The 18,855-nt window shown below is 41.4% G+C and overlaps 2 protein-coding genes across 2 annotated transcripts in view; both read right to left on the bottom strand.

Moving 5' to 3' along the window:
- The window catches only part of LOC145434831 (lutropin-choriogonadotropic hormone receptor-like), a 509,016-nt gene that overhangs the window by 216,881 nt on the left and 273,280 nt on the right, over positions 1 to 18,855 (bottom strand). The window lies entirely within an intron of this gene.
- The window catches only part of LOC145435384 (CD320 antigen-like), a 95,381-nt gene continuing 94,900 nt past the window's right edge, over positions 18,375 to 18,855 (bottom strand). Inside the window, exon 5 of the mRNA XM_080312657.1 lies at positions 18,375 to 18,544. Coding sequence (XP_080168783.1) covers positions 18,375 to 18,544 — 170 coding nt within the window. The remainder of the gene's footprint in view (positions 18,545 to 18,855) is intronic.

The following is an 18,855-nucleotide window of genomic DNA, read 5'->3' as shown; positions in this document are numbered from 1 at the left end:
ATTCACGAAGTTCCGATACACTATATTTTAATTTAAAAAAATTACTAATCCGCATGTGTCGAGATATCTTTAAGTAAATCATTTTTAGGTATTAATCCTTACGTTGCTTCCGTAAATCAACGAGACTTGATAATAACTTGCTTTATAATCCCTAATAACGTAGTCAAGCGCTCTATGTTCGTGGATAATATAAGCTCTCAGATAACACTAGAGCAATACACTCATCAACGTTGAATGAGGCGCGGTTTTTATAGTGATATATTAAAATTCTACATACATTTCGCGCGATGATGTTAATAGCTTGCTTCCGATAAATAAACAACATTCCTTATACTTTAGTTGATACTTTTCTCGGATATTCTATTATGTGTATTTAGGACTAATGTGACTTAATATTATTAGTGCGTTAACTTTCGAGAAATAATTTTTGTATATTTCAGACTATGCATGTATGTTCGCGAAGACTGTAATTAATTAATATAAAATGCGATTTCGCTGATTCCCACTTCTAAACTTTTATTTTACACTCGCGGTTTTATTGTTATATATTAAAATTACACGTACATTTCGCGCAATCAACTACGCATGATTTTATGTGAATTTCATTGATAGTGTCCGAGTTCTATGTGACATAAGTACAATTCCAGCATCGGTATTTGCAATAAAGCCTAAAAATTAGAGTCGCACCTTTTCGCAATTTATGCAGCTATTCGCGCAGACGTTGCCGCATTTGCTGTATCTGAAGTAGAATTTCAGTGTCGTTATTCGCTATAAGCCGAGAAATGCACCTTCGCCCAATTTATATAGACAGACGCATTAACTTTGCTACGTCTGAGGTAGAATTTCAGCGTCGTTGTTTGCTACAAGCCGGGAAATTAGAGTCGTCGCTTCGTGCAATTTTTACAGGCAGTCTCACACACTTTGCTGCATCTGGGCTTCATATTAATACATGCATAATTTTTGCATAACGAGAACACGAGTAATCAAATCATCAATAAACACCGGAGGCGAGTCATTTAATCCTTGTTGGTAGATAATAGCGCTTTCGGCTACAACAAAGTTGCCCTGCAACAAAACAATAGAAGCCCTAATGATCATGCGGAGGAAAGTTCAATTATACATTGAATTATTCAAATAGACTATCTACTTAGCACATTCGGGCGGTTTCAATATCTTTTGACATAGCAGCTAGGAGATTACGAAATAGCATCATGTAACGAAGTCATTATACCAACGGGTACGCCAAAATATGTTCAATTATTTTTAGGGGTCCTAATTTTTCCAACACACGCCTCTGAGCTCTCCCGGTAAATCAGATTACGTGAGCAGAGAGAGAATAAAAATTGATTAAATATATATGCAATTCCCGATCATATTGAAGGATTCAATCATGAGTTATAGAATTTTTTCGCGCTTCGCGCGCGTAGGCGGCGCGAGCGCACTAGCTAAACGGACACTCAATGTGGATAATGATAAGAAGCGGCAAAATCCGTATAGCCTGAGGGGTCTATGGTTCGGTTTGTCACTCTATGAGGGGCCAAGACCAAGGTCACGAAGTGCTGTTACGGTCCTGACTGCGCCTTAGAATGGTTGGTTTATTTTGTGTTTCTTTGCTTTCGGCAGCTCAACACGCTAAAGACATTTTGACCGCCTTCGGCGCGTGAAACTTATGTAGGTGGTACGCGAGCATTGCATAAAACCTCGAAACGGTACGTCGGTGCAAAAAGGTTGGAAACCACTGCGGTAGGGTAACCAAATTTTGGAATCGGGTAAGGAGGACACTTTTTCAAAATTTTCAAACTTAGAATACCGTGGAGATCGTCGCTTTCGCTCGGACCATGAATTACCTACTCATGCCTATTCTCACTAGAATATGTCCACTATAATCGCTTTGAAACGTGTAAAGGAGAAAGAATTGCCAAAAAAAGAGTACATTTAGGCGTACTCGAAGGACATTTTCAAAAACCCGAAAAAAAAGGACAAATCCTCCTAAAGGAGGGCGTATGGTAAGCCTACCATACGTCCTCAAAATATGGTAACCCTACTGTTTATATGCTTAATGGGTACCAGTATGCCAAGACATAATCAATCGAGGTTTATTGCTGGACATTCTTTCTTGACGCTTCGATAGAGTATTTAAAGGTGCAGGTTTGTTTATTATGCAAAATATTTCTTTCATGAAGTAATCAAATATTTCATTAAATTTGTTCTCATGAAGGATCACAATATCGGTTTTATCTGCCAGGCGCCCAAGTTCATAGTAAAAAGATGTCAGGTTCATTTTTCACAAATTTCCTCGCATGTACTTTAATTTTGAGCGTTTAATGCGAGATCCAAATTGACATGTTATTCGATAATGGTCACTCAAGTTACATTCCACAACAAAGAAGATATTGATTGATCAGCAATTTGTGTAAAATTATGTTCCAAAAGTGTTTTGCATATTCTTGTCCCTCTTGTACAGGCCTGGGCAAAGTGCGGCCCGCGGGCCAAATGCGGCCCGCGAAGCTATTCTGTGCGGCCCGCGAAAGGTAGCTTGGAATTCAAAACATAAAACGTGCTGTTTTATCGACCAAAACCATGGGCTGTATCAAATGAACTGGAAATTCGTATAATTTGAAGCCTGTTCATCAATATACCAAGATTACGTGGCCTACGTACCTGACATGCCTGATCCAGATTCAAAATGAAGGCAATGTGGCAAAGTATGAGTACCAATGGAAGTCACAAGAGATTACTCTTTCCATATAGTTTAGTTCAAACCGTACTTGTTGCCATTGTCACATTACGCATTACATAATATATTTCAATTTGTTACGTGATATGTTTCCAAATCCCAATTCGTAAATCAAGTCAATCAGTGCTTGCGATTACTGTATGACTCATCATATGTATCTCCCCTAAAGTGTTAACGGGAATGCCAAATAATGAAAGCCAAAAACTGAAATTCAAAGAAGATTTTGGTTTAGAATGTAGTGCACTAAATATTCGCATACTGGAGTCAGGGCTAAACCCGTCCTATCAGTTTTTGCCGAACATGTCGCCGAGACTTAGGATTTTATTAAAGTCAGTCTTATGACAAAAACACAAAACACTCGGTCAATGGAGGACGAAGTTTGGAAAAACTGCAAGCTACGCTCAACATAAAGGCTATGTAAGCTGCTGCACACTGCACGGAATGCAGCGACCAAGAAAATAAGCTTAAATACTGGATATAGCCTACATTTCCGTGCAGGGGTGGTTCTCGACCTGGGAGACGCGAAAGCATTAGACGGATGGCGCAAAGGCGAGTTTATTGGAAAAAAAATTCGCGCACGGCGCGATATATGCCCAGTTTGTACTTTTTGCTCTGTGTAATGTCCGATTTGATATTTCACAATTGTCTCATCCACAGCCATAATCGTCCATGCCATCAAACTATCCGTTGGGATTGCGAACATTCTGGTTGCAGTTTTTAACATTTCGTAGTATCATGATAAGGGGCCGCGAAATTGTTCACTATCATAAAGGGAGGCGTGCCTAAAATATTTGAGAACCACTGTTTTTGAGTCTTAATAGAATAACGTGGATATGGGTTTAAAGAGAGCTAAAATGTATCATGTTTCACATTGTTTCGAATCATGACAGCAAATAGATATTTTTTTAATATAGCACCACTTTATCATTATCTGATATCAACACATTTTAATTTTAATTTAATCTATTTTAGAAATAAAATTAAAATACTCTGGAGAATATAGCTAATTTTTTCACTCGGCCCGCCAAAGTATTTATTTTTCTCATTTGGCCCGCGGAGGAAAATAATTCCCCATCCCTGCTCTTGTAGAAAGGGATATAATTTTGACAGTGCCTTGACTTGATATCACGTCTAAATATTTTCGAACCATGGGTGATGTATCCAAGGTTGTAATGACGTTTTTCAGATGACTCGACTTGACTCGAGTCACGTTTTTCAGATGACTCGACTTGACTCGAGTCATTTTCTCTAATTACGGATATGACTCGACCTGGCCTCGAGTCATTGCGCATGACTCGAACCAAGTCATATGACTCCAGACTCAGGCGGCCAAGACCGAAGTTTCATTGTAATTTCGAGGGATGGTAAAGTAATCACACTATTGGGATTTCGTTTATTGGTACTGGTACTTAGAAATGCGTCCAGAAACTGCTAAAAATGACGAAAATTAGTATATTATAAATGCGAACCATTCGATATCACCAAACAGAGTTACAAAAAGTGGAATTAACAATACATAATTAACTGGAAACTGGGCAGTCAACACAATGACTTTGACTCGACTCGAGTCATAATACCATGACTCGGACTCGACCCTCTGCTCGGGGACTTGGACTCGGACTTGACTCGGAGGTGAATTGAAAATGACTCGACTTGACTCGAGTCAAAACTATAAGACTGAGATTGACTTGTGACTCGGAGCATTGTGACTTGGTTACAACCCTGGATGTATCTAATAAGTTAATGTTGAAGTCACAGCTGATATCTTTATCTTTACTGTTCAATACCTCTAAGGTTGAGGAAAATTGTTCCATGAAATCAGACTCATTATCTCCCTATCACTTCGCTGAAATGTAGGCTTGGAATTAGAAAATATAACGTCACGTGACGTGATAGGTTCACGTTCGCGTTCACACAGAACCTTTCAAAATGGTTCGTGTTCACACGAACATGAACCTTTCAGAGGTTCTCACCATCTCTATTGTAATCCCAATTATGAGAACACGGCATATATTTATTCCCTCTTGAGGTAATTCGGTGCACGGTTACCTGACAAGTAAGGTCGGCGAAATCGCACAATAATTGTCATTTTCCTAGAGCGTAGACGCCTGACAAAATTTATTCAAAACTAAAACGTTTCGGCAGTGGATGCAAATATTGTACCTGGACCTCACGATCTTGTATTCAGTGACGAATCGTTCTTGTTTCGACTTAGTGGATAAGGATTGGGCGTTTTCATTCTACTACAAGAGCGGTTCTAAGTCTTGTCTTTATGTCAATTCTTTAAGAATTCATCCTAGGTGCGCCAGAGCCTGACGTCCTCTTTGGAACCAACCCATGTGACAATACAGACCGTTTAAATTGATAAACTGCCTCTTTTGAGATACCAATTAGGGATAGTGTGACCCTCTGAAAGGTTCAAGTTCGCGTGAACGTGAACCTAATGACTTCATGGGAAGCGAGTGGCGCAGTTGGTTAAACACTGCAGTCACGACACCAATGGGTGCTGGTTCGAGTCTCGGCTCTGCCATGTTTCTATGTTTCGGAGGTTTATCTGGGCTCCTCATCGCTGTAAATGCAGCGCCCTGAAAAGCCCAGAAGACGAGAGAGCCGAACTCTATAAAGATGGCAGCTGATGACCAGAAAAACGAAGCATGACCGCAAAAGACATTGTGTCAATGCAATTAATGTGCTGTGCGCAAATAACCATATAGGCCGGGGGTGGGCAAACCTTTGAGCTCGCGGGCCACATTCAACATCTAAATCCATTCGCGGGCCGCACTATATAAAATTTTGATTATAAACCAAAACGCTATAGTGGTATTTGACCATATAGTGAGGAAATGGAGACAATATATGCGCTTATTTGAAACAAACCAAACATTTTTTGATGATATCGTTCACGCGCCAGAAACATAATGGCGATATTTTATAGGCTGGTCGGCCTCAGTATCCCATTCGTCAAAACTATAGTGATGAAAGTTGGTGGACCCAAATACCCCAATTCTACGCATACAGAGAACGAATCAACCTAAGACACGCGTCAATCGTGTTTTATAAGCATATCACTGAAATAATTAAAACTAGAGTGGCCAATCTGAAATCCCACTCGTGATCCGAATCATGTCAATAGGATTTCTGTGATGTTAAGAAGTTGAAGCCTTTGAAACTAAGTGGGCCAGAAATGAGACGTAGAAAATAATATATAGGAAGTATTTATCTCAGAACAGTGGTTCTCATACTTTTTAAGATTCGCTCCCTGCCCCTTATGATGGTGAAAGATTTCACGCCGCTATATAGTCATATCACAAGACGCAATCAGGATGCTAGCAAACCTAACAGATAGTTTGATGACATGGAAAGTTACGACTGTGGATGAGAGATTTTCAAATATGAAATTCAGACTAAATACAGAGGAACAATTACGTAGTGGAAGACAATTTTTTTCTGCAGGCCAAGCTGAGTTCCCCCATCAGATGCTTTCACGCCTCCAAGGAGGGGGGCACCCCAGTTTGAGGACCACGATCTTAGAATTATCATGGTGAAATATACTAAGAAGAAGTTTAATCAAGTCCCTGCATTAATTCGATTTTTAGTACGCATTTTATCAATATTTAAGAAAAAGTTTCTTTAGACTCTCGCGGGCCGCACCGAACGGTGTTGCGGGCCGCATGCAGTTACTTTTAATTCAGAGACACAGTCTGATTGATGCAAGGTGCGGCATCACATAAAATCTAGCATCCATGTTGGGATGGTACGACGCAATTATGAACAAAGTTACGGGTAAACGCCGTAGTGAACGGACGTGCTGGTTCGATCGGGTAATTAACTGAGTAAGACCTTTCGATCAGTGACTTCCGTCAGCTGAACGAGCATTGTAGGGGGTCTGCCGCAATTAGTAAGCAAAGAGGATATCCCATTCGGAAACACGTGCCTATAGTATAAGTGGACTTGTAAAAGCGTGTTATAAATGTCACAAGGAAGCGGAGCGGTAACACGACCCGCCGAAAATTCTACAGATGAACCTGCGCCAAAGGAGTCAGCTTCTCAAGGATTAAGTCGATTCAATAAGCATTCTGTAGTCATAATTGTTATGTTCGTGCATTTTACGTTGGTATCGTTTATCTCTTATTTGTCTAGGATTAGTAATTACCGCCAATCATTATGTAGCCGCCGTACGGCCCTAAGGTGTCGCTGTGGCTCCTTCACACTCCCGCCGAACAAGGAAGTGGACTCAGTGTCATTGTTACATCATATCGGTAACTAGGTCTGACGTATCGTGGTGCAATTCACGGTTTAGTGCACGTGCGTTAGTGGTAGGATCGTTTTAGCATTAGTTGAGTTAATAGAATAGGAATAGTTAGGTTTATTGCATTACTAGAATAGGGCTAGTTTAGGTTAATTCATTCATCGTCTCACTGTTTTGATATCTTGTTACAGTCAAAGTAAATCTATAAATATAGTAAACTAAAAAACATTGCCGTAGCTCAGCACGGTGCGCTAAATGCGGTAGTATTCATAGGGTTACCATATTTTGGAATCTGGAAAGAAGAACATTTTTTCAAAATTTTCAAACTTAGGATACCGGTGAAGAATCCTGAAAAAATGGTGAATTTTTTCCACTTAGTAGACGGTTGACTAAGAAAAGGTCAACTTTCTCGCTTAGAGACCAAAATACTGTTTTTTCCTTTACTTCGTCTGGTGTAAAAAAAGGAGTCAACCTTTGCTCGGCTCCCGATATAACCGCCTGAACGTTTATTCAGTGCAGTTTTATGGTTTATCGGTCGAATTTTAACTCAAATTCCTAAAAAAAGAGGACAAAATCTCGAAAAGGAGGACGTATGGTAATCCTAAATAATCATGAATACAAAAGCTGCACGAACCAAGCCAGCTGTGTTAAGTGTGGCCAACCACATTCAGCCGGCTACGCGGGTTGTGATAGGTATCGACAGGAAACTCGCATCCACGCTATTGTGGCAAACTCCTATGTCAACTACTGGACTGCCAGAAGAATGGGAAAAGAACAGAGATAAATCCCAAATGTATTATCTGAAAACGAATTTCCACCATTGCTAAAAGGTGGCAGTAACCGAACCTCAAACCAAGTATTTTACCAGCAGCATCGTAACGTAGCCGTAAGATCAGCTCCAACCAGCCGAAAAGTCATCCCGACAGACCATCCATTGTCATCGAATGATAGCATAATCAGCAAATATCGACGCTAATCAGTTATATCGCAGGCGTATTGGAAAGTGCCATTAAATCAATCACCGAAGAACAGGAAGTTGACATTGTCATATCGGAGACCGCAAAGAAGGGACTTGGAATAGGATTTCCCGGATCGCAACTAAATCCCGTCAGTCGAGAAGAAGGGCAAAGCACCGGTCGGCACCGGGCGTACGGCAGACATAATTCCCCACCAACTACCGACGCTTCTTCTACGGCTATGGACCTCACACAAGCTTCACCTACAATAGTAAATTAAGAATATTTCAATGGAATTGTGGGGGCATTTATAGAAACATCCCGGAATTGAAATATTTCATAGAAAGACTTGATATAAAACCTGATTTACTTGCCCGCCAGGAAACTCACTTGGTTAATAAGTACACCCCGAAAATCAAAGACTATGAATAGACCAGGTCACTGTTTTGAATGCTTATATCCTTTCAAACCGCAACCTATCGCGTATGCTCCTCGAACGATGTTTTCGCCCCCTCACCACGAAGTCCAATATAGTCAGAGACTTTAACGCCCATCATCGCTTGTGGAAGAGCGACAGAATAAACATTTGCGGTAGACATCTTTACCATGTTATTGATACCAAGGATTTTGTCGTAATACACGCCACGATCCTGACCAGGATTGACATGTCATCCCAATCTCCCGACAATAGTTCATTATTAGACCTGACAATATGCACTCAAGACCTGACACACAACGTCTCGACAGAAGTTACTAATTATCTGTTAGGAAGTGATCATTACGCCGTGCTCACAAAACTGAGCGTGACGGTTGATATTTCGCAGACATACACGAAGAGTTGGTCATTTCATCGCACAGATTGGGTTGAATACAAAAGCTTCTGTAGGGACCGATTCTCCGTTGCCTGCGATACACCTCTGAAAATGGAGGAAATATCAAGTATTGCTATAGACTCCGCAGTGAAGAGTATTCCTGAATCTAGACCGACATCCAGAATTAGATTGGCATAAAAATCATTTTTCTGCATACTTATAGGAGCCGTGGCCTCTCACATCCCATACTCTTCGCCAGAAACAGTCTGTCTCAGCAACTCGGTGTTATTAGAAAATGCTTCATGGATCTCACGACAGGTCAGGCCCAGGTTTACCTTTACTCATGACCGAAACAGCACTTCGTCACTCCCCCCTAAAAAAACGTAGTTCCCGGACCCCCCCCCATAGGGTGATAAACCAAACTTCTTCACCTCGTGGTGATTAGAGGCATCAATGGAGATGGAAAAATGCTGTACACTAGGTTCAAACAAAATCAAAATTTGAGCATATTGAGCAAGAACTCCAGTAACATTGCTTGTAGTCTTGGTCCTAGCCGAAGCAAAGAACTTTGCGATGTTAGAATCGGGGAATATTGCTTTGAACAATTGCGATGTGCAATCGTTGGCGAGGAATGATTGCTGGTGTTTGACAGTATGGAATGCCCAGATACCCTGAGCAGCAGCTGCTGTCTGTGGTCGTACGTGCTGATTGACTTGTGAAAAAAATTATTCATCGACTGGCTCGAATTAATCATTATGACACCCTTCTTGTGTTTTTGGGAATGAATGTGAGTTGAAATAGCGGTCTTTCCTATGGCCTCCAGGTTACTGTCACAATTATAGATATTGAAATGTGCGAAATACTCGCGCCCTCCAAGCTCCGTTTGACGCCTTTCAATTCTTTCTCATAATTGTCACGTAAAACGTTTTTACGCTTGCTCATTTTAAATAATCAAATTTAGCGTTATTAGTAGCTAAAACTATTATGTGCAATATAATTTAGATAACTTTATCAATGGTTTATAGCTTTACTACTTTTTAAACAAAGTGTTGTCTGCACTGCGCCCTTTTAACTACGCAATAAATTCCACAGCCTATTCTGCTGCAGACTATACAGCAGAAACCTGGTACTGCTGTTTGCTGCTAAAACCACGTCCATTGCGATAGCTGTACCACCCACTGCCCTAGCTCTCTCACCACTAGACGTCACGGGAGTTTCTTTCATTTATGATGTCATAAAGTCCCGACGCAAAAGCATACTTTTAGAACAGTGGTTCCCAACGTGGCGATATCGCCCCCCAGGGGGCGATTTGGCGGTCTAGGGAGGCGAAAATAACGAAGGGGGCGATAGGGGACGAAAACGGACGAAGGGGCGATAGGGGGCAAAAACAACGAAGGAGGCGATAGAGGGTGATGGCGCGTTAAAACGGCTATATTGGAGTCGGGACCGTTACTACCACACCCATAACCCCAATTGGGGGTGCGGGGCCCGAAATCGAACGAAGCCCAAAATTCTTTTGTGAATTAACATGAATGATAGAGTAATTTTTTAGAAATTCATGAGACTTTTTAAAAAAAAATTCGCACTGGGTGCGATTTATTATTTTCATATATCTTGATGTTGAGTTCCCCTTAACCCAACAAAAATACGCATGATTTATGGAAATGTGAGACTTCGGCAACGGCCATTACTGCGCCACGACGCACCAAGACATATGAAGTTAGAGGCCATGTAACACGCGACTCCGAGAAGTGTGCCAGAACGATCAGCAGCGAGAAGACCTTCACCGAAAAGGAATGCCCTTGTGCTGACCGAAAACTTCGATATATGGACAATTAGACGTATATGTTTAATTGTCCATAGGCGCCTCAACGGCTGGCGTCGAATGTTCCTGTCCTGGCGATCTTAACCCAACAGGACAAATGTCATCTCGCAAGAAAACAATTATTTGCCAGTAAAGAAATACCGATATGAAATCATGTGTGTCTTTTAGTTTATGGTACGTTTTGACGATTTCTATATCCTTTGACATAGCAGATATGGGAGGTCACGAAATAGCATCATATAAAGAAGTGCTGTTTTTCGGTTCCCAATATTTGGGGGGCGATGATCGGTGTGGAGCTTCAAAAGGGGGCGATGAGTCGAAAAAGGTTGGGACCCACCGTTTCAGAATATTATGCGACACGGATACCAGAGGAAAGCGATCGAAGTTCTGTATAGTTGGTAAAAATGATACAAAATAAAGACGTGAGTAGAAAATAAGGACATTTCTTAGAAATAAGTACAGTCGAATTTTCTAAGACCTGGCACCTCAAAAAACGACCTGTAAATAAAGACGGTTGGGCAACCCTGCCTATGATCGTGTTTGGAAGGACAGAATAATATTCAAACTGCAAAAAGGGGCTTATCCGGGAAACACTTCTGATGGCTTCATAGCCTCTTTCATAACCGCACATTTCAGGTCAAAGTACGAAATAATTTGTCGGACTGGAAGCGTTTTAAGTTCGTTACTGCATACCGTAATGATGAACAATCTCGAAACGATTAAAACTAATATAAACGCATTTGCAAATGATGTCTGCATCTGAGAATCTGATCTCAGTTTAGATGGAATGAGAAACGCGATCCAAGAGTCATTAACCGTAATAGAATCAAGCTGCAACAAATGGGGACTACGTCTAAATACTAAAAAGACCAAGGCAATAATTTTTTTCGTGGAAAAGGAAAATTTCTCCTGTCCAATTAACGCTCAACAATTCCGATAGTATACTTGTCAAGCAATACAAATACCTAGGAGTAACATTTGGCTCTCGACTGAACTACGCTCATCATTGCAAAGCTGTGGTCAAGAAATACACAATGCGATTGAGCGTGCTGCGCTGTCTGTCAGGAACGAATTGGGGTGCTTCCCAAACTTGTCTTCTGCCTCTGTTTAGCAGCGGCGGGCAACAACTCCGACCGGCGAACCGGATAGGGGTCCATGAAGATAAGGCGGCCCAGATTTATAAACATTTTATGAGTTCAGGGGAATTCCCCGGTGGGAACGCGCCACAGATCCGTCCATTCTACTTTGCAATACCCTTTGTATATACAATTCAGAGACGAAGACATTTTTGCAGTTACGAACTACACCTGGTATTGGAAGACCGATTTACTGGCGAGCCCGGTGACATGATATCATTGTGTATGCGACTTCTAGTTACGCCAGGCGCGAAATTTGATCAATAATATTAGTGCGGGTATAAGCAAGTGCTTTCTTCGAAAATTTACGATACATAATTACAATTTGAACATTGATCATGCAATAAGAAGTTATATTCATGGGCTTGTCCCAGAATATTTACTTCGGGTGGGTTGATGCTTAATAATTACTTCGTTGAAAACTCTTGCAACCCCACGGCCTCCGGCTATTCTAGTGTATCCATGATACTTTATTCTCACAATCCGGACACGAATGTAGAGAAACTAAATCGCGCGCAGCGCGCGTTTTAGTATGAATCCATCTGCTTAGAAATATTTTACTATTTGTAGAAAGTACAAATATTCTCAAAAATTCGAAAATAGCATGACCCCATTCACCTCTGGCCACGCCTAGGCGGTGAACATCAGTTGTATTGTAATAATATTCAATTGTTCATGGTCGAAAATTTTTGCGCCTAAATACTGTAGAGCAGTGGTTTCCAACCGGTCGCGAATTCCCCACTGGTGGTCAGAAGACTCATCGCCACTTTACAGAAAACCACGCTCCGAATATGTTGAGGGGCAATGAAAAGTACCCCGATAGACGCACTGCAACATTCGTCCAGAGAAATGCCTATGCACATTCGACATCTCCAAGCATGCTTAACATTATAGGAGATCCCTGTTATCGTCCAACCATGAAATGTGTGTATCTCGTAACCGAGAGACATCCTGTCCTAGAGTAATTTGCCTCTAGTATAAAACTACTGATTCTCTCGAATCAGTAGACTCATATTGTAGGCTTGCCATACGTCCTCTTTTAAGAGGATTTGTCCTCTTTTTTGACTTTTTTGAAAGTGTCCTCGGAGGACGCCCTTTTGTCCTCTTTTTTGAGATTTTGTCCCATTTTTTGAAAATTGAGGTAAGATTTAGAGAAAATTGCGAGTGATGTGCCGCAAATTAGCAAAGAAGTGACGCTCCGGCGGGTATTTCGGAGTGAAAAACGGTGATTTTAGCTCTGAGCGAAAAAAATACCTTTCTTTTTCTCTCTTTTTTAGTCATCCACCTGGCAATGTGGAGAGAAGACCTTTTTTTTTTTTTAGTCAACCGATCACAAAGTGGGAAAAATTCACCGTTTTTTGAGAATTCTACTCCGGTTTTGCAAGTTGCAAATTTCTGAAAAAGTGTCCTCTTTTTAGATTTCCAAAATATGGTAAGCCTATCATATTGCTAAACTTACTGGTATCAACGTCTGAAATATAGTCGCATGTCTTGTGTAATATTGGCGTCTTAAGAAGATCTCACCAGGATACAGGATTCCAGGTTAAGTAGTCAACCAGCAAAACCTATAATACTTTGGTTAGCTATACTTCTACTCCCAGGAACATTACCACTCTCCTTGGCTAGTAACTACACCTACAGACGTTAATTCTAACGTTGGTATACCTAAAATTGTTCAGCCCTGAAGAGCTTCACCAGGCAAACCCGGCGGAATGAATGACGATGTGCCTAACAGCGATAACTTCTCCGATTTGATCTTTCCTGTTGTAATACGTGATTCAGTGTCACAGCGCGTGTCTGGTTACTATGTTATTCGGGATCATCAATTAGATATTCCCGCTTTGTGTGACGAAGTAGTTGATACTCACGCAAATGTTGAACGTTGGTTGGCTTGTTCACTTTCAAATGTTGATTGACAATTTGACACCAACGTCGTTCAGGACAATTCCTTTTTTGACGGGAAATCGCAGTTGAATAAAAACGCGCGCGCCGTACCACTCAAGGTTTCGACCAAATTAGGCTTGCACCTAGTAGTTTACGCGCTGCTTACTATGACCCAATTAATTTCTGCTCAAATGTTAGATGGTGCACAGCAGAGTAACGTCACGGACCTGCGAACTTGCTCGCAAACCGTGCGATTCATGACTTTCAAATTTGCTCTCAGTAGAATTCGGAGGGAATTACAGCTTTTTACTTCGGTCAAAAGCTCGCTTACGTCTTCAGCGAGAAGGCACATTATGTGCTGACGTCACATTAGTTACGATAAAAAAAGCACGCCAGTGTACTCATGTTCGATCTTGGCATTGGCTTTATTTTTCTAAGAATTTTACTGCATCGGTGAAGGCTCAGGATTTTTTTTGTTGTGGTAAGATCTGTATACAGCATTCCTGCGTTTGGTGTGGTGTGCTGGCTCTACCCGCTCCGGAGTATAACCATGTTGCTAACCTGTTTCGTGTACATGATTTTCTTTTGGCCTTAAAAGCGCCATATTTTATCTCACCGATTTCAGCCATGGGCGCGGTACAGTCGATACCACGTGGACTTAGCTACGTCAGAGACATGTTTACCATACATGTCGCAATTTACACGCGGCGGGAAAATTCTTATTTTGCCGCCAGACGACCGCATTTTCCGTTTCAGAACATGATTTTCTTCCACTCAATTTCGAATTACATGAAACTTTTTCCTGTTTCTCGCGATACAGAACACGGCGTATACGTGTTGCGTACAGGATACTCCGCGAGATTTCAGCATGCGCAGATAATTCAAATTTATACGTGATCGTTTTCGAATGCCGAATTGTCCCAGATCATTTTACAGGCTTTGACAAAGTAATTTGTGCGCGCTAGATTTTTAACATTGTAGGCAAACTTATTGAAATGTTATTGCCTATTCAAATTTCTCAGCGACACAGCGTTTATCGCTAACTCAGGACGTTGTATTTGGAATCACACGCCGTCCATTGTTCCCTACTTCTAGGAGCGCACGTGCTTGCACGTCGTGATACAGGAAGTAGTTTTGATTTTTTTCGTTCATGCCCTGCATTAGCCATGATCTCGCTATAGTGCAATTATACTTATTCAGCTAATTCATTTTATTTTTGAGGTACCCTAGAGCGATCAGCGCATTCGCCTGGGTAGTTTTTGCAGATGTTGGGCGCAGTAACGCGCCACACTATACTTATTATTTTCTTCCTTTCCACAAATTGAGACTTAGATTTACGCCCATTTCTTAGGATCAGATCCAATTCGTTCAGCACGTTGTATGTGACGCCCTTGCCGTTGGCTAATGGACCAGTCCTACAGTTGCTGACAGCGGTTGACACTCGTCGGGGGTAATCGTCAGCAGCTAGTAGAGAATTCAAAAGAACATCGTATATCAACAATCGTAACACAGAATATGACGTCACCAGCACGAAATGTCGAATACGACAGCGTTCAATGTACTATTTTTAGATGATACGCGAACTTATTTTGTTGACACAGCCTTAGCTGGTATAATTTGATATAAGTCGACTCCAAGGCTTACAAATGAAAGTGTAAGCGACCCTTTCCGAGTATGCGAAATCTGTCGTGTCGATAATTTTTCGCACAGGCGAGATTATCCAGCAAGTGTTTGCCAATTGCAGAATTTATGGCCTTTGATTGTTCCGCCTCAATCTTGAGCGGGTGAGTTAAGGGTGAGCTTTTCACCGAGCGTGTTCTAATGTTCTAAGAAATGTAGTTTACGAATTCAAGTGTCACCGTGATTGTGGCTACGTGGGAAGAACGTCAAAGCGCTTGCAGGAACGCATAAATCAGCATGTCCCTCGATTCATTAGAACACGCTCGGTAACAAGCTCACCCTTAACTCATCCGCACAAGTCAGGCACAAGTTTCAGATTACAGGCATTTGATTAGAGTTGACTTCCTGCTGTCTACAAATGTCTTCCTATGCCGTTCCGCAGCTTGAAACAGACTGTCTCTTTGTTGTTCATTGTCAGTCAAGATTGCAGCAGGGTTGTAACCAAGTCACAAGGCTCCGAGTCACAAGTCAATCTCATTTTTATATTTTTGACTCGAGTCAAGTCGAGTCATTTTTAATTCCCACCGAGTCAAGTCCGAGTCCAAGTCAGCTAACAGAGGATCGAGTCCGAGTCATGGTATTATGACTCGAGTCCGAGTCCAAGTCATTGTGTTGACTGCTCAGTTTCCAGTTAAAGTCTTTCTAAACCCACTTTTTTAACTCTGTTTGGTGATATTGAATGGTTCGCATTTATAATATATCGATTTTCCTCACTTTTAGCAGTTTCTGGTCGCATTTTCAAGCACCAGTACCAACAAACGAAATCCCAAGAGTGTGTTGGCTTCGAAATTACAATGAAATGTCGGTCTTCCCCGTCTGAATCTCGAGTCAATGACTTGCTTCGAGTCATGCGCAATGACTCGAGTCCGAGTCGAGTCAATACACAGATTGACTCGAGTCGAGTCGAGTCATTTCCGTATTTTTACAAAATGACTCGAGTCGAGTCGAGTCATCCGAAAATCGTGACTCGAGTCGAGTCATGACTCGAGTCATTACAACCCTGGATTGCAGCATAGTCTGTGCTTAGCTTTACACCTCGTTCTGCGGCATCATTAACGACTTTGACAGAACTGATGTAGGAGCCCATTCCGGTGTAGCAATCTGACAAGTTCCAAACATCAACCGGTTGAGTTACCCACGCCCCTCAGCATTCAAAATTATCAAATAGGTACCACGACCGTGGCCCAATAAAGACAGAAAAAGTAGTCTCCTTTTTGATCTGTACAGTTGCACTTAACGAGGCCGGGTCCCTTCTGAAACCTGAAGTTCGCTCTACCTGCAGGAGCATCTTTGACATATTTTCTCGAGTTTCAATGCTTTCACTCGGCAAAAAACAAAGCACATACAGCGGTTTCCTCCACGATATACCAGTCATACTTTAAAAGCTTCTGTAAAGCAGCTTTGGAAGCCTGTTCATCATGTTACTTGTAAGTCAATGTCCTGGGTGAATCTCCAGACATTACCGGCTGCATCACGACTGATGCTGGAATCAATACAGGCAGGTAAATAAAAGTGAACTAAAAACAAATTGTAGCGATGCAGTAGTTCTTATTCCTCAGATTTGTAATGTAACTGATAAGCCCACATGAACATCTTCTGAGCATACAGAATTGTGCCCATCCATCTTGCATGCTGTGTTGCACCAGGCTTGTGATGATGCATATCTTCACCTGCATCGAGAAGCGCAAGAGCATTAGTCACACATTGTCTGTAGTCATCCCGTGTGAAGAAATCTTTTCTGGTCAGTAGTAGCTTGAAGTTATCAACTGTCATTGCTGCTCGTTCTTTAAAACATATAGGAATAGTCAGAGTCTTGAATTGTTGTTTTTTGTCAAGACAGTTCATGCTCTTCTTAAGGTGGTCATACCATGTGATGACGTCATCTTTCGTGCAGGTTCTGGTGTGATCATACCACATGTGATTTCTGCAGTGTCGCAATCCTCGCCATTTTCCACACTGTTATTACATCATCCACCTCCACATTACATAGTTCATGAGTAGGGGTTAACTGAGGACAATGCTCTTTCAGATGCAGAAAGTATCTCATTACTTTTCGTATTGTAGGTAATCTCGAGCCACAGATGTAATCGCAAGTATATCAGACCAAGTACGGTATTGCTCAGATTTAGATCTTGTTCTTCCCTGCGGCATGTGTACAATCTTTCGTCGTTTTGCCTCTGCCATGACTGCAATATTGTCGCTCCAAAGCATAAACTACTGCTATCGACTCTAAAGCATTCAAAGAACACGTGTTACATTACTAGTAATGCCTCATCAACCCACAACGCGCTGTACAGAACCACAGCCACTACTAACAGACTCGACATCAGCAAAGCAGACTTTCAATTTAGTAAAGCGAAGCACCCGAATCCGAGTCAGCTGTTGCAGTAATCATTGAAGCTTAGCCGACCACCCAATCAAGAACCGTGTTTTCGTGAATGCCCGCCTTTTCGCAACTCTGCTGTCGGTGGCCCGCCCACTCGTACCAACGACTTTCAAACGCATTTAGACAAATCTTACCGACTTTCCTGCGAGCTTCTTTCAAGCCCATTATTGTTTTTTTAACAATAATCTACAAAATAAGTCACGCATACGCAGTATTCCAAACATTTTCCAAAATTTGAACAACCCTACTATACATACATACAGTCATACGCATTTATGAAATCGTAATAATTATTAATATTGCCTTTGTTAAAAGTTTCAGCAAGAACTGAACTCATTCCGAGTTCAAGAAACATTATTTTTCTCTCAGGTGGTTTCACGCCCCTTCGGATGCTTTCACCACACCCCCACCCAAGTTTGAGAAGCACTGCCTTATAACAAGTTTAATTCAACCACTAAAATTATCTTGTTGTGTCAAAGTCTGTATACCATATCGGTTTCATCGGGTATGCAATGTCGATGAGCATTATAGGACTAACAATATGACAATAAGTTGACCTACAAATCTTACCTATCATCGCACAAGCGTGCTGCAATGACATTTACTCGTTTTGAATTGATTGATTCGTTGCATCGAACATTCAGCTCCTGTCGATCTGACAGAAATAATTATATGTGGATTACAAGGGTGATAACTTCAACACATAGATTCATTCGTTACCCCATTCTATTCTTTCACAAATATCTGGACGTTCAGTCGACTGACAGAGGCATTCGTCGGTCATATCAGTACAATCAAACTTTCCATCGCAGACCTTGGCTATGTCGACGCTTAACGCGTTATTTCCGAAGCAGCGAAATGAAACGTTGTCAAGAAGATCTTTGAAAAGTTTAATTTAATTAGCCCGTAATCATTATTCAGCGAAGGTTCACTGAGAGAAGTAGAAAAACTACAGCCGGTGTGGCCGTATACGACAACATTTTGGGCGGTCCCCGAACGTCTCAAGATAGGCGATGAAATTTGATAAAATCAGTAATAAAATTTCCAATGATAGTTGAACGTCTTGAGTAAACTTTTTCTTCGTACATTTCACCATGGTAATGATAAATATTATTTTACTATTGAATTGTATGAATTCCATCGGTGGTACAGTAGCCTGGCCTCGGGATCCGCGCATTTTAGGTGGCAGA

The sequence above is a fragment of the Botryllus schlosseri genome, chromosome 3 (assembly GCF_051294905.1).
Source record: "Botryllus schlosseri isolate E-star chromosome 3, Bs_hap1, whole genome shotgun sequence".
In the NCBI taxonomy this organism is placed as follows: Eukaryota; Metazoa; Chordata; class Ascidiacea; order Stolidobranchia; family Styelidae; genus Botryllus; species Botryllus schlosseri.
The sequence above is the reverse complement of the archived record's forward strand: the minus strand, read 5'-3'. Positions and strand labels throughout refer to the sequence as shown.